Consider the following 15,481-nt stretch of genomic DNA (forward strand, 5'->3'; position numbering starts at 1 on the left):
AGGGAACACTGTGTCCAATAATCGTACTCGTCATAAGGGGTCTTTGGGCTGCACTTCGTCTGGCCCCTCACCTAGGACCTGTCTGCCTTGGGTGACCCTACTAGGGGCATGAAGCCCCTGACAGCAAAGCTCCTAGGATCATTGGGACACTCAAACCCCTCCACCACGATAAGGTGGCAGCCCAGGGAGAAGTATTAATAGCATAAATTAAAAAAAAATATACATACACAATAAACTTCTCAGACATGAAACAAAATCCACTGTGAGAATAATAAGTTTTAGAGCAGCCAAAGCAGTCTCTGGATGTTACCAAGCCCTGAATCAATGACAGACCCAGATAAATCTGTTTGTATTTATTTCATCTTGTTGTGTTTGCAGAGCTGACTCCCTGCTGAGAGCCAGTCGTCCCATCTGAGAGTAGTGACTAGTGCCAACTGAACACATAGCTCCACGTCACAGGGCCATAAATTTCCACTGTAACTCCTATTGAAGTGCCTCAGCAGCACCAAAACCCCAGTCTTGGCTACCACCACACACAGTCACAGTCAGCCTCTTCAAAGCTTTCACATAAATATTGATCTCCATGGATTATTAGTAGACAAGAATGCTCTGCTTGTTTTGTCTTTAATTTTCTCCCAAAGGGCAAATGGATTGAAAAACTCGTAAGCAGTAGAACCGTCATGGGTTATAGACACCGAGCTCTTGAGATTAGGAGTGAGAAAGTGTGCATTAGTTCAAAGTTGCATTTAAGCAATGAAGAGCCTGGTTTACCATCATTAGCTGTGGTCTGTCATTTTGAGCATCTCTCTTTGTGGAACCACTTTGGTATTCAATTCCTGGCTCAGACTTCAAAGCTAGAATACCCCCGTTTCATATTCAAACCAAATTTGTCAGGGCAGCATTAGACTGGGGATAGACGATTTTTGAGAGGGAGGCAATCTCATTCAGGACTGTGTTTTATGGCCTATCTTACCACTGGCTAATTATCTCCATATAAGCGGCAATGCTGGTACATGGCATAGTTCTTGTTCTTTTTGAACATAACTCTCTCCCCTTTTTTACGCTCAGCCAGATCTTTCTTTCTTATTTTGTGCTTTTTATTTTAGATTTTTTTTTTTTTACTATGTGTTCCTTTCTGCCCCACCACAAAACACCCCTTTGCTGTCTTAAAACCTTGCTGCCTTGGCACATTAGTGTTTGCCAAATTGCTTCCGCATGAAAATTTCTTAATTGTGGCAATTCAGTGGCAGAAGGAACTGTGGTTTGAATGTGTAGAGAACATATGTCATTGCTTTAGTGGAGAGACAAAAAGGCAGCACCTGGAGGGGATGGAAATTATGAAAACGAGACCCCCAGCTTGTGCTACCACCAGCACTTACACTCCATTGCTGTCTGTATGCCATGACATGACTGGTGCAGGCAGTGAATAGGACTTTGATGCACCAATAATGTAACTTTTGTTCAGTGCGTTAAATGCCTGACTTCACGTTTATCAATAAGGGAATCATATTTTTCTCTGTGTGTTTACATGTTTGTGCTATGTCTGTCCACTGAACTATATCAATATTGATTATTTAATTAGAAAACCTTTTTACATGTTGTGTGTAGAAGTTAGTGTTGGGCTATTTTAAATGAATCAGACTTCCAAAAAACCCTGCATTGAATTTTAATGTGGTGGTTTAGGAATGAATGGCATTGCTTTAAATATAAATGCCCCAATCTTCTCATTCATCAAAGCTCAGTTGCTGCTGCTGTTTGTTTATTTCTGCAATTCTTTGCTTTTTATGTCCAAGTAAAGTTGACCCAAAAATACCAAAATATGTGGTGGGTTATGAAATCAGAAATTGTGTAACTTTACATTATTATTATTATTATTATTATTATTATTATTATTATTATTATTATTATTATTATTATTATTATTATGTTTTTGTCAGAAAGAGGTAAAAAAGTTTATGGCAAATTTTTTTTTCTTCTAAAATGTGACAAACTCTTTTAACAAGAAATTATATAGATTTAATGGCTTTTCATTTTGTACATACTAGTTCCTGGAAAGATATAAGACTTTATGAAAGTTGTACATGAGGTATCTACAGCAGTTGTGTGTTTGACTGAGAAAGCTTTAGGCTACAGGACAAACCACTACTGGTTTGCTTTGTCTGTTTTCCTGTCCCACTCTCTCTGCATGTGTCTGTATTTCTGCAGTGTGTCAGTTCTGGGCAAGGTGCCAGCAGACCTGCTCCTACTTACTGCTTCTACTTCAGCCCCTCCTGACTTGGGAGAGACAGTTATTGTTTCTGCATCAGCACTTAATGGCTCAGCTGGCTGCTTTCAGGCTACCCAACTTGTCTATGTCTACCTCTTTTTCTGTCAGCCCCCTAGCTGCTGTGGGACTACTGCCAGACTGGGGGGTTATAGTACTTTAGGTTCTTTATCCTTCTTTGTCCTTTTGCCTACACATCAGGGTTTGGCCGTAGTGTACTTCTACTTGTCAACCAGTTGCCATTCCGTATAAAACAAGCCATCGATACCATAACTCTGTAGAGTGAAAGTGTTGTCTTGAATTAAAACATAGCTGGTATGTTTTTAACAGTACCACTCATAGTGCTGTTACTTTTAAAACTGCTGTTTTAACAAATTATGTTCTTTATGTACCACAATAATGCTGTGTACCTTTATAAATGATGTCTTTTTTGCATTAAAACAAACACAACAAATAACAGTTTTTGAAAATTGAAATAGCTGTGTGATATTGAATGTAGGGACATACAAACTTTGTTCCCTTGTTAGAATATGGATTGGCCTGGTCCAACATTACACTGGTGTACCAAATATGGATTTCACTTCTTTAGAAGTCTTAGAAGTCTTATAAGCACATATAAGCGTGCAAAGATGTTTCATTTCTCATCTGAAAGCGTTTTTTAGTTTAATACCTGGTACACAGGTGAAGAACAGTTCAGATATAAAATAAACACAATACCAACATGGGAGAAAGTTTTCCATATGATGTACTCGTTCCTCAAATACAGGTATTTATGCCGTTTTCAAAAGCTCAGGGGACACGTAGAAGAAAATGTGAACATAGCTGCCGTTGTGGTTGCTTACTGTATTTGGAAGGTTGCTTGTCATTCTCACTTTATTGCATTATTGCAGTTTTTGTGCCAGCAGTGAAGGCTGGAAGACAGCTGTTTGGGAGCGATTGAAGAAGCATTATTTCTGATCAGCTTTAAAAGGTTTGCCCTTATAGAAACTTTCACATTATATCAAATCCCCATTTATTGTTAAAAATCCAATTCTTTAGTGAAAGGCTGATACAATGTATGAATCTAGGGCAGTTTCCAGTAGTTGACACTCGCATATTCTTTAAGGGTTTCTCTCTTTGCAGTTAGTGCTGTACAATATTAGAAAAACATGAGTTCATTATTATTGTTGAATACTACGATGATCATACCAGTTTCAAAAACCCCACATTTTTCTCAGTCTGTACCTTTTCACAATTCCCTCAACACTGTGCGTTTTTTTTTTTTTTTTTAGCATTTTGGCCACTATCTTCTGAACTAGATATGAGCATGAAGAGCAGTGATAGTTCATTCAAGTGGTCAAATATATTATTTGTCTAAAACATAAATGTGTGGCACTGGAAATATAATAGCTTTTAATTTATTGCAGCTCAAGCCGTCCTTTGTGACATCGATATTGCTAATGAATGTTTGATGTATTATGCAGTTCTTATTGCAATTTATGTATTCAGTAATGATGGTGCTAACCAGGTCAGTTTATGAGGATTTCCTGCAAACATAATGTGATCCTCACAGTACCAAATATTACTGAGGGTTTGCTCAACCCATCGGCATACATTTTTGTGTTGATCAGTCATTTTTCTTTGTCACTTGGTAGTCCTTATTGAGCTAAAAAAAGTGCCTATCTTAAAACAGGAGCTGAAAAAGACCCAATAAACATAGTGGTGAACAACCACAAATAGTTACAAGGACTGTGAAGTAGTCCTCTAAGCACCTAATTAATGTAGTTGTACATCATAATATGCTTTTTTTACTTTGTAAAATGAATGTAAGTTGTTCATACATTATTCTAGATTTTCACCTGGTATTCTTTTTCAGATTTTTCTGTCCTTTAGTAATGCTTTACTGACTCTTTAGATTCTTTTTCTTTATTGTCTCAACATTTCTCATGAGTTTTTAAGTTTGGCTGTTGCCCTCTTAGTGTTTGATGGAGTGGCGTGCCCTCTGACCTCTAGCTATGTGTTTATGAACTTCTTGCACCTGCTTTTGCTTGACGAGTAACAGCTCCATAGACATTCACTCACTCGGTCACTTAATCACACACTCACACGCCTGGTCGTGTTATGCACAAATGCACCTTACACGCAAGACACACAGAAAACTATTGTTCAAGCTGACAAACTTGCCACCCCTTGTGTTTTTACTTTTCCTGTACACCCTGCATTTTTATAGTCCAACAGCTGGACAAAACATTCTCCTGACCCTCCCCCCCCCCCCCCCCCCCCCCCATGCAACAACCACCATCCTAGCAGGTGCAACATGCCCTTTAGGACATCTACGTGGGCAAAAGGGATATGTTAGTGATACCCCTGGTGCTGTTTATCAAAGAGCAGAGTGGAAGGAACGGCGCCTGTCATGTTCCAGATTGGCTTGCACTTACAACATCTCCATGTTTTCCAGACTCCGGGGAACAATCAGTTTATGTGCAGGGCCCACTCATCACTTCTGCTCTCATTTTTCCTTCAGTGCCGTTTTGAAAAAGGCCAACTGGTCACTGGATCTCAATATTTATTTTAAATAATATTCTGGTCATTTATGCTAGACAGGTCATGTGTTTTCAGTTCACTGAGAAACACCTAATAATGTTGCCAAATGTCTGTTGCAGACATTTTATGAAAAATGTCTGTAGTTATATTGTTTCCAGGGGAGAAGAAAGTAGATCTTAATGTAGTACCTAAGCATTTCTCTTATCTTTCCCTCTGGTCCTGGATGACATAAAATAACTCGGAAATCTAAAAGATTTATGAAAAATACATATCTGTAAGACCCTGACATTATTTGCTTCTTTAAAGATGGCAACAAGGAATTTTATTTGACAAATAAATATGACAAGTACAAACACCTGAATCGTTTTACAAAGTATTGGTTTATTCAAGAATAAATTATTGATTTGAAACCTTTGAGTTTTTTATGTGCTTGAATTTTGATCAGATCCCATACTGAGCCATGCAAAAGTGGAATGAACTTTTAAATAAGCAAAATCTCAGTTAAACTCCTGATGCTTTTATTTTTTTATTTTTTTGCATTGATACTTTTGACAATTAGTTTGTTTTTACTTTTATGATCCTAAGTATATATTGTGCATTGACAGTTAAGAAGTGCAGGTGATACAGAAGCGGTCCACAAACTATACTGCCCTGTGAGTAGAATGAGGTTTTGATAAAAAAAATACACTATTACACATGGAATTCTTTTAAACTTTATTAAAACACTTAAACATAAGAATTGATCTACCACCTGCCTCTGCCAAAAAAACAGAGGAAGCTGTTGGAGAAGTCAGCATCTAAAGCCACAGAGAGACATTCAGTGCTGTTTGACCTGCAGGTATATTGTGTGGCAGAGTCTGCAGGAGGGTTATTAACGTTACCATCTTCCATCTGTGCTTGTAGAGGGCCTCTCAGACAGCAGGTGAAGAGGTTGATTGGTAATTTGTCTCAAAGAGAGGGAGAAGGGAAGTTGGTGGTTAGGGATTTTTAGCAATTTCCAGTAATTCCCTTGCTTAAGTGTGGTATTTATGTGACTACTCAAATCCTGCCTTTATCCACATACTCTCAGGCTAACAATAAAAATGCATTTGTTTTACAGATAAAATCTACACAAACCACCTAGAGAAATTTTCACTGGATGTTTACAGGAGCTTCTTGTGAAACTTAGCGACAAGTGGGAATGTTAGATTTTTGTTCACTGTAAAGCTAACATGTTTTTTTGCAATCTCTTGATTGAACAGCACTGTTCTGAACACAAAAAACATCTAGTGTGAGGTCAGAACCTTTTGAAATTTAAAACATGAGTTTGTACCTTCAGGGTCAGAGTGACGGTGGTGTTTTTACTATATCTGTGTGGCTCAGTTTAATTCAGAAGATGGCATTTTTAACCCATAAATGTGCTACAATCTTTCTCTTTTTCCTCATGTTCGCCATTTCAGGATACCTCAAGGATGCACCCTTTTGATGCAAAAATATTTCCCCTAATGTCGAATGGTAAACATAAAGGTCTTTTAGAAATGATTGTGCTGGACTAAAACCCATACTTTTTACAGAAGAAAAAAATAGTTGCTATATTGATAGAGAGGTGTGCCTCTAACCAAGCCTGCAATCTCATCTCAGTAATTAGAAAGTTTGATTGGAAGCTACTTTTAGAAAAGTCAGTAACACAGAAGATCACGTACTTGGTAAACTTGGAACTGGGGTTATTTCATATTATTTTATAAAGCACATAAAAGTACAGACAGCTGTTGTTACTTTAGTAAGATTTTGTATGTTTCTACTTGTAAAATCCATAAAATGTCACTGTTTTCTTTCACAAACCAAAACCATGCATGTCAGTTTAATCAGTAACTCTAAATTGTTCCTAGGTGTAAATGAGAATGTAAATAGTTGGTTACTTGTTCGTCTTTGTTTCCCTGTGATGGACTTGCGACCTGTCCAAGGTGTCCCCCATCTCTTGCACAGTGACTGCATGGATTGACTGAATGGATTGATGGATGAAATTAATGAATTTGGATAAACCCACATAGCATTTCATACAAGAAAAACATTCTGGTCTCAAAATTTAGTTTTAATCATTTTTTGTACTTTAGCTTGAGCATTTTTGTTGTTTCTTCTGCATTTTGTGTTTAATCTTTGTCACATGTAAAGCATGTGGCAAAAAAAAAAAAGTTGGGGAGGAAGGGTTGAGGGCACTTGTCGGAAATGAACCAGTGTTACTGTAAGAAGAGATTGTTTTGTAAAACACAGTAATGCCTTGTTGGAACAGATGATGTAAGAATTCAGTGTCATTCTCTTGGCCAGTTTTGAGCTCAATGGAAGAATGTGTCAGGTGATGGATGGATCTTCCTCTCTTCTCTCAACAGGCTGTTTGGCAGAGAGCTTCTTTTACTCCATAATATTTTTCAGAGACCTGCTAGCCCCCCCCCCTTGTGCTTCAAATGGTCTACAAACATAAAAAACAGTAATATATTAGTTTTTTATGCGTACACACAGAAAGCACACATCATAAGAAGATGGAAGCCAGAAGATTCTTCTAGGATACTATTAGGAGCAATAATTTGACTAAGACCTATGTTATTATTGTTTTAGGCTAATTATAGTAACATGAAACTGGATACAGGTGCAAAGATATTGAATATTTTTTTTATATACATATTCCTAACCTTGTGTGTGTGTCTGTCACAGCTTGTGTAGATGCACTCTCTTTTTTTTAAATTTTGTTTTGATTTTTCTTTCAGAGCACTTGGATGGTCAAGAGCAATTTAAGACTAATCAAGTGTTTAACAAAGCCACAGAAGTGGTGTTTTAAAGTTGTCGGACTGCAGTTCATATTCACTTTTCTTTCTCTCTCTCTCTCTTGTTTTATTAGGTGTGAAATATCCAGGCCCGTCACCGACTCTTGAAGGCTTGGTCCAAAACCTGGAGCTGAAGTTCTGCAGCCGTGCGATGGTGAAATGTGCCTCGGGAACTGTGGGAGCTGTAAAAGTGTGCGCCAGGACCCCAGGTGTGTACAGCTGTGCCCTGTTAAAACTTTACTGCCTGTGTAGGAGGGAAAGAGTGAGACAGACTAGACTCTTCTTTTACTTTCTTGAAGTCATACACTGCACTCTGTCTCTATCCCTCCATTTCTCCTGCTCATGGTTAATCTTGGTTTCTTTCCAGTTATCAGATTCAGCTGCTGTTTTTTTTCTTGGGGTGCTGTCATTGGGCTGTGGCGATGTCTTTGATATCAAGGATTTTATTGAGCTTGTGTCAGAGCAAAGAGTTCACAAGGTCAAGATGCTCGCAGTGTTTGTTAGACTGGAAATAAAGTCGCTGTAATTATAGAAATACAAAGATCAAGAAGCATGTGAAATTAATTTCTATTATTCTAAATTAATATCTATCAGAAACCCATAGAATATTGTACAAATAATGTTTATTTTTAATCACCATCACACATGAACAACAGATGACTGTTTTTAAAAAAGTCTTTCATGAACAGTTAATTATTCTATTTACCAATAAACATAGCATATGCATGTTTACATTTTTGACACACTCACTGTTGATGCTCTCTGGTCATGTTCTTCATAGCATTAATCAGTTTCTCCTTGTTCTTTTGTCACTCCTTTTTTTCGTTTGATGTATTTTCTTTTTTACTGTAAAGTTCTTGCCTTTGGTTCACAGATTGTTTTTAATGTTTTAGTTGTCTTTTACTGCTTTGAAGAGTCAAAAACAATCACTGACTAACTACTTTTTTGTTTCCGCTTTAATTCTTAAAAAGAGGAAATATAAATATGGTATTTCATATAGGCTAATTATACAAACATAAAAAGGCTGAAGTCTTTTTATTTTGATTCATTACACTTTAAATTGAAGTGTCACTTTTGCAGGTAAATAATTATGAAGATCAAAAGCAATTTCATGCAGAAGTAAAGAAATATAGCATAGGACTATACGAGTTTAAGATGGATCAAAAAATAAAAATGAATAACTGAGAGTTAACCTTTGTCTTTTAGGTTCAGGAGAGGGAGTAAAAGAAAAGCTGGTTCCTCTAATTCAGGGCCCATCTGACACAAAAGAACTACATATGAGTCGTTGGCTTAATGAGATTCGCAAGCCTGAATCTTTACTGGCTCCTGACCTGCTGGCATTTTCTGTCCAAGTCCCTCAGCAAGGAGATGATTGCAGGAACTCAGGTAAGAGCTAAACGGGATAACAATAACTATCAACTTACTGTATGTATCACTACTGATTGCTTCTGTCAGGTTGCCATTTGGGATTCTGTCCCCGGTTCACAGTTTGTATTTATTGTGATTTAGTCATTTGGATTTTAAAGGACACCTTTACTGTATTTGTAGTAGTAGCCAGTTGTCCCCTCAGTCCATCCAGGGCATCCAGTAAAAGTGCTGCTTTTGTAAGTGAGGCTATAAATAAGTGTTTTTCATCAATAAGTTTCCCTCAGCACCTGCAAGTTTCAGTAAAGATTGATCCATAAAAAAAAGATATACCTGACAGTCTATTCTACGTTGAAGCCTTCTGTTGTTCCCAAATCTCTAAAGACCCACAGGAAGTTATTTTCTTATTATACAGTCAGAGCTTTTTCCTGCACGTTCCTCCCACTCTGTGGCAGACACTGGAGAAAAGTGGTCTGGCAATGTAAAACATTACAATCTGAATATTTGTTATCAACATTTTCCTTGGCATCACAACTCTACCACATTTTAATACGTTCATTTTGTAGCCTTTACTTTTATAAAACTTTAGTGCAGACCCTGAAGCATATCAGGACCAAATCGACCGTTAACTCTGTGGTAAAGAAGCTCAAAGCTGCAGCTGAACGTTTGAGGAAAAGAAGATTTTGTCAATAAAACAACAGATACCAGACTGAAGTATCGAGAGCCATCGTCTTCACCATCAGCAGGTTAAACAGGGCAGTTATATAAAAGAACCTACTTGGTACTTAATACAAAGGTTTTATACTGTTTACTGTGCTATAGTAAATTTTTAAGTTGACATGTGAAGCACTTTAATTTTACCAAAGGCAGGATTGTTCCTTCACTCTCATATAAAACAAACGTTAGGAAAGTTTATTTTGCAAAAAGACAGATGTTTCTAAATGATTTAGGCCCCTCAAGCAGGTTTTTAAGCACTTTATTAAACTGAAACTTTTAGTAACATTGCACAAAACAGGCCAGTACTTGGTATTTACCTGTTTACCTACGGGAACCCAGCTATATTATGAAGTGACTAGTTACCCTGTACTCACAGAGTACAAACCTGCTACGGACCAGGTACCTACTTGGTGCTTAATTGGTACGTATGGGGTACTTACAGGAATCTACCTGTTCAGACCAGGTAAGTAGCAGGTATGTGCAGATGCGCTGTAATACATAGTTTAGTCCAGTATGTACTGGGTAATACATGCTATGTATCAGATAAGTTCAGGTAAGTACCCAGTACATGCCAGGCTTTTATTATGTATTACCACCAATCTTTTTTTGGTGAAATTTTAATATTTATGTAAGTTAGTCATAAAGCATTAAATATGGAAAAATAATTGAAATTGGGTAAAAAAATATTTATACAGTATATAATGGCAGCACACAATATTATTGTTTCTTATTTGTGTTTATGTTATACAGCAGCTTACATTTGGATAAACACTTTATCAGTTAGTTTAAAGGAGTTTTTTGTTTTTTATTTTGTTTATTGTTTACAAGGAGTTGGGATATTGTTTGCAGCTGCTCTGACACAGTTTAATTTTAGGAACTTTAAGTTTTTCTAGTGATTTGTCTAAAGTTATTAGTTTGATTTAGTGTCCATATTGTTTCAGCAACGCAATGGCTCATAAAGTCTATACACATTTTTAAATATTAAAATGTGACAAACACAAAGCAGAAAACCAAAAAGAACCATGAAGAGAAGAAAAGAGAAAGAAGATGGTGTGGGCTGAGTCCCAGAGGGGAAGGAAATATTCCCAGCAGATGTTGAGCAGCGTAGATCTGCAGTCATTCTCAATAATACCTCTCTCCTCCTTTCCTTTATATTCTGTCAGCATGCCTCTGTTGTCTCCTTATCTCCTTAAGATTTGTGTTTTTACTTTTTTATATCAATGGTGTTCTTTATTTCCCTCCTAACATTTGTTGTAATATGATACTATTTTATTTCTTTTTTGTTTTGGGTTATCTGATTTAATTTGTTAAGTTTTTACTAGCCAGTATTAGTTATTATAAACTTGTATTTTATCTAATTTATCTTTTTGAATATAACCTCAAGGATATACACATGGTTAAAAATTCAGAATTTGTGCCAGAAATTCTTCTTTTAGCTCTCCTAGACCATCAATATTATAGAAAGCTTGAAACAGAAAAGTGGCTTGACAGTTTTAAAAAAAAATCACGTTGTGTTTAAAGCATTGCAAAGAGAGAGCACAGCAGACTCTGTGTGTGCACAGACTCTATTGGATGTCCATTTTAAGGTCTGTTTTTGTGTGGTGGTTAAACTCACATCAAAGCTTTTGCTGAGTCCACATGTCCCATGAAACTGCTGTCATCTACAGGTGACGAGGAGCTTGTCAATACTATGTTAAAGGGAGGATAGATGCATGCCCTTTTCTGCTAGAGGTGCTATAGAAAAACTTAGTCTGCAGCCTTTCCTACTGTAAACTTTAATGGATTTAATATTTTGTAATCATAACATTTAATACAGTTTATACATTTAGCCTAAGCTCTATTATACATTAAGTAAAAGACTTGAGAAAAATATTAAAAGCAAAATGTAATCTTTGTCATAGACATTAAACAAAAAAAGTGCCATTTTTTCAAAAAGTATTTTCTAAGGTTGATTAAATGTGGCAGCTGTTGACTCCGAGAGTTAATCAGTTGTAGATGTACAACCAATGATTTCTGAAAGTTTCATTAAAATCTGTCCAGTGCTTCATGAGAGTTTTGTGGTTTGTATTATAGGTGCTGTGTAATTCACTAGCACAGTACCAAAATAATGATATTTAAAGAGGGTGTGCATTTTTCAGTGTCTATTCATTATTTTTGACTCTTGTGCCACCAGTACTTGATTGACTGTAGTTGGTTAAAAGTGAGAAACCTTCCTTTGTGTTTTACCTCTGGTTATGTACATGTGATTGCTGTGTTGTGACAGGCTCTGGAAATCGCCAGCACTTCTATTATGGATCCTTTCATTCATTCCAGAAGTCATTTCTTCTTCCTTCATTTCCCATTGTTTAAACCTTAGAGAAGCACATGATCTGGTGATACATTGATGACTGATTCTACATGAGTGGGTATTTATACATTTCTCAAGTTTGGACAACTCTGTCTGGACTTTTGTCAATGATATGCACTGAACAAAAATATAAATACAACACTTTTATTTTTGCTCCCATTTTTCATGAGCTGAAGTCAAAGATCTAACACTTTTTCTGTGTGCACAATAGGCCTTTTTCTCTCAGGTATTCTTTACAAATTTGTGGAAATCTGTGTTGGTGAGCAGTTCTTTGTCGAGGTAATCCATCCACCTCACAGGTATGGCATATCAAGATGCTGATTAGACGGCATGATTATTGCATAGGTGTGTTTTAGGCTGGCCACAATAAAAGGCCACTCTGAAATGTGCAGTTTACTTTTCCTGTATTGGGAGGGCTCAGGGGTCGGGAGGTGGCTTGGGAGCCAGAAAACCAGTTAATATCTGGTCTGACCACCATTTGCCTCACTCAGTGCAATACATCTCCTTTGCATAGAGTTGATTTTGGCCTGTGGATGTTGGTCCACTCCTCTTCAATGGCTGTGCAAAGTTGCTGGATATTGTCAGGAAATGGACACTATATTTTTGTTCAGTGTAGTTGTCTGCTTGACAGACTTTATCACAAAGCACAAATTAATCATTTCAGTAATGATAGTGAGTAATGCGTTTTGTGGCAATTAAATATCACCTTGAACACATTTTAATCTTAATGCAATCTCTTACTTTTTCTAACCTTTTCATGTCAAGCTAATTCTCATAGATTAAGTAGTTTTAAGAAACGGCCATTGACATCTGTTTTCTGTCTCATTGCTTACCAGCTAAAACAAAATTCCAGTTTACTTAGAAAATAAAGTGAGTGGGTTAGGGGTTTTGAGTGGTGGTTAAAGGGAGTTCCTGTACACTTGCAGAACTCCTGCGGATTTAGACTGTTTTTATTTAATAGAGTTGAGGTTGGAGCATTCTAATAAATTAAACTCAATTAAAGGCATGGGTTTTAACACAGAAGATCTGAACAGCTCTGCTTTGAAATGGCCCTTTTTAATAGATCCAGAGGGGTTGAGTAATTTTATAGCTTGCCCTTAACTCTTGTCACAGTTCCACATGATCTATTCTAATTAGGTTGTAGCTCCAAATGGGTTCAAACTTTTTCTTGTCTCTTGAAGAATCTTCATCTCTCATTCATAAGACTTCTTCAGTTCTGAAAATAGATAAGGGAATTTACGGTTTTCAAGACAGTGTTGGGATAGTTGGCTAGATAGCTGGGGCTACCCCTCTCTCTTTAATGCTATTTTTAAATTTATTGTAAATTTTAATTCTCTATCGAACAAAATATGCACATTACTATCCTTGTAAGAGTGTCCCTTATCCTTGAAGAGTTGAACAGCTAAGTGTTATGTATTCTCATTTCTCATATGCATAACATCTGCACTGACTGGATTTACTCTGTGCACTCTGCACAGTACATAAAGTACATAAAGTTGTTTGAGAAGTTTCTAATGGAAGCTTGGAGGTCTCAGCATGCTTCTTTAAGTCTACCTATACAAGTCATTTGGGACATTGAAAAGGTGGTATAATTACAAGTTTGTGCTTAGATTTACACTATTGTTGGATCTTTGTTGTCCCTGAGTGCTAAATTATTTAGATGTGTATAGCAGGAAATTTTCTCATAGTTTGTTAAAACGGGCATTCTTCAGGTTTTTATTTTGCTGCTCATTGTTTCAGTTTTCTTAGTCTATTGTGTGTTTGGCGTCAACTTTTGAATGGGAGTTTTATCATTGCAAATTCAATGTCAGTACCCACAGTCCATAATGTCACAAACTCTTTGGCTGCACAATCTTGTTTGCTGAGCAAGCAACCATACCATAGCAGCCAGGTAAAGATAACAAAATTTAAATCACACATTTTGTAATTGAGCTTTCATAAAACCAAAAATTAAACTCTCGTCTCACTGTTTTACACAACAGGAGGATTTTTTTTTAGAATCTTAGCAGGTAAACTTGCAACTGCTTTCTTTCTTTGTTTTTATTTAAACAGAGCAGAGGGTTAAGGTTGACAGCATGTCACATATTCTTGGCTTATTAGACCCTAAAGTCGGGTTCTTTAGATAGGAAGAAGTATGTTCTGTGTGTGTTGCTGTAGTAGAGCCCAGGGTAAAGGAGACATGGGCCAACACATGTACAAACTGGGCTCAAGTTTAGCACTGGTTGCTATAAGATGGTTATCCAGAGATGTGTTGGTTTTTCATGTTGCAGCTAGTTCCACACTTGGTAGAAATCCAACCTGTTCTTAAGTGTAGGGGATGAGCTGCATCTAGACTAAAAATAAATAAATCTATTAAGGCTTCAGAGTGATTAGCTGACAGTGATTGATGGGCACACAAACAAACACAGGTTTAGAAGCGGTGAGTGCAGAGCATCACTTCGTGTGTGAAGGGGGCTCAGCATAGTTTCAGAAGGGGGCCTTAACCTCTTAAAGTTTGCAGAAGACACGATTTTAATTAGCAGGCTACAGGATGGAGACCTGTGTGTGGAGAGTGTGGACTGCAACAGGTACCCGGGTACAGTTGTAGACAGATTTAACCTCGACCTGAACATAACTGTAGTCTGTAGGAAGAGCCTGCTGAGAATGACTCAGAGCTTTTAATGTAGACAAAACACTGATGGTTCTTTTTCAGGGTCATTCAATAAGTCTATTTTAAACATTTGCCTCATTCCTTAGTACAGGAACCTCTCAATGTACAACAAAAATTCTCAGTGCTGTATTGTGAATAGAGCTAGTAAGGTAATTAGCAAATATTTGAAACAAACAAATATAAGGACGGCAAAGTCAATTTTAGCAAGCAATGACCCACCCATTACGGGAAGAATGTGTTGTCCTCCTGCCTGGTTAAAAATATAGGCTACCTAGGCCAAAGTGCAATAGATGTTTTCATTTTCTCCAAGTGCAATAAATGCACCAAATTGATCAGTTAAACCCTCTCTGGCAATTTAAGTAGCCATTTTTTATTTATTTTATTACTATTGAAATTTCATGGAATTTTTAGGTGAGCACATATTTGTGGTTGAACTTGATAAAATTACTTGCAGTGTCTTGTCTTGTGTCCTTCTGTTTAGTATTCTTGTCGTTTTACCCATTGCTGTAAACCAAATTTACCCTGAGAGACAAAACTGGCAAGCTGAAAATGACAAAGATGGCTCCTAATGTTACTAGTATTATAACTTCAGCTCAAGTTGAAAAACTTTTAGCTTAGTTTATTTGGTTTTATACTGCCTAAATATTTAAAACAAAGTTTGTTCAACATTTGGTTTAAAGATCTGATGGCTTTAATGGCATGGAAGCTGACAAAATGTTTTGTGCATGTGCAAAATAACACTAAATTATCAAAAGTGAATGTTTAAAAATGTAATTTAATCCAACTCCACTGTAGCACACAGAGCTGCTTTTTACAAG

General features: G+C 36.8%; 1 protein-coding gene across 4 annotated transcripts in view; it reads left to right on the forward strand.

Annotated features, from left to right (window-relative positions):
• LOC108234194 (vacuolar protein sorting-associated protein 13B) overlaps positions 1-15,481 on the forward strand; it is a 339,365-nt gene that overhangs the window by 83,647 nt on the left and 240,237 nt on the right. For all 4 annotated transcript variants that reach the window (XM_017413202.3, XM_025005255.2, XM_025005252.2 and 1 more), the window contains exons 18-19: positions 7,659-7,793; positions 8,791-8,970. In XM_017413202.3, the coding sequence (XP_017268691.1) occupies positions 7,659-7,793; positions 8,791-8,970 (315 nt within the window). The remainder of the gene's footprint in view (positions 1-7,658; positions 7,794-8,790; positions 8,971-15,481) is intronic.

This window comes from Kryptolebias marmoratus, linkage group LG16 (assembly GCF_001649575.2).
Source record: "Kryptolebias marmoratus isolate JLee-2015 linkage group LG16, ASM164957v2, whole genome shotgun sequence".
NCBI lineage: Eukaryota > Metazoa > Chordata > Actinopteri > Cyprinodontiformes > Rivulidae > Kryptolebias > Kryptolebias marmoratus.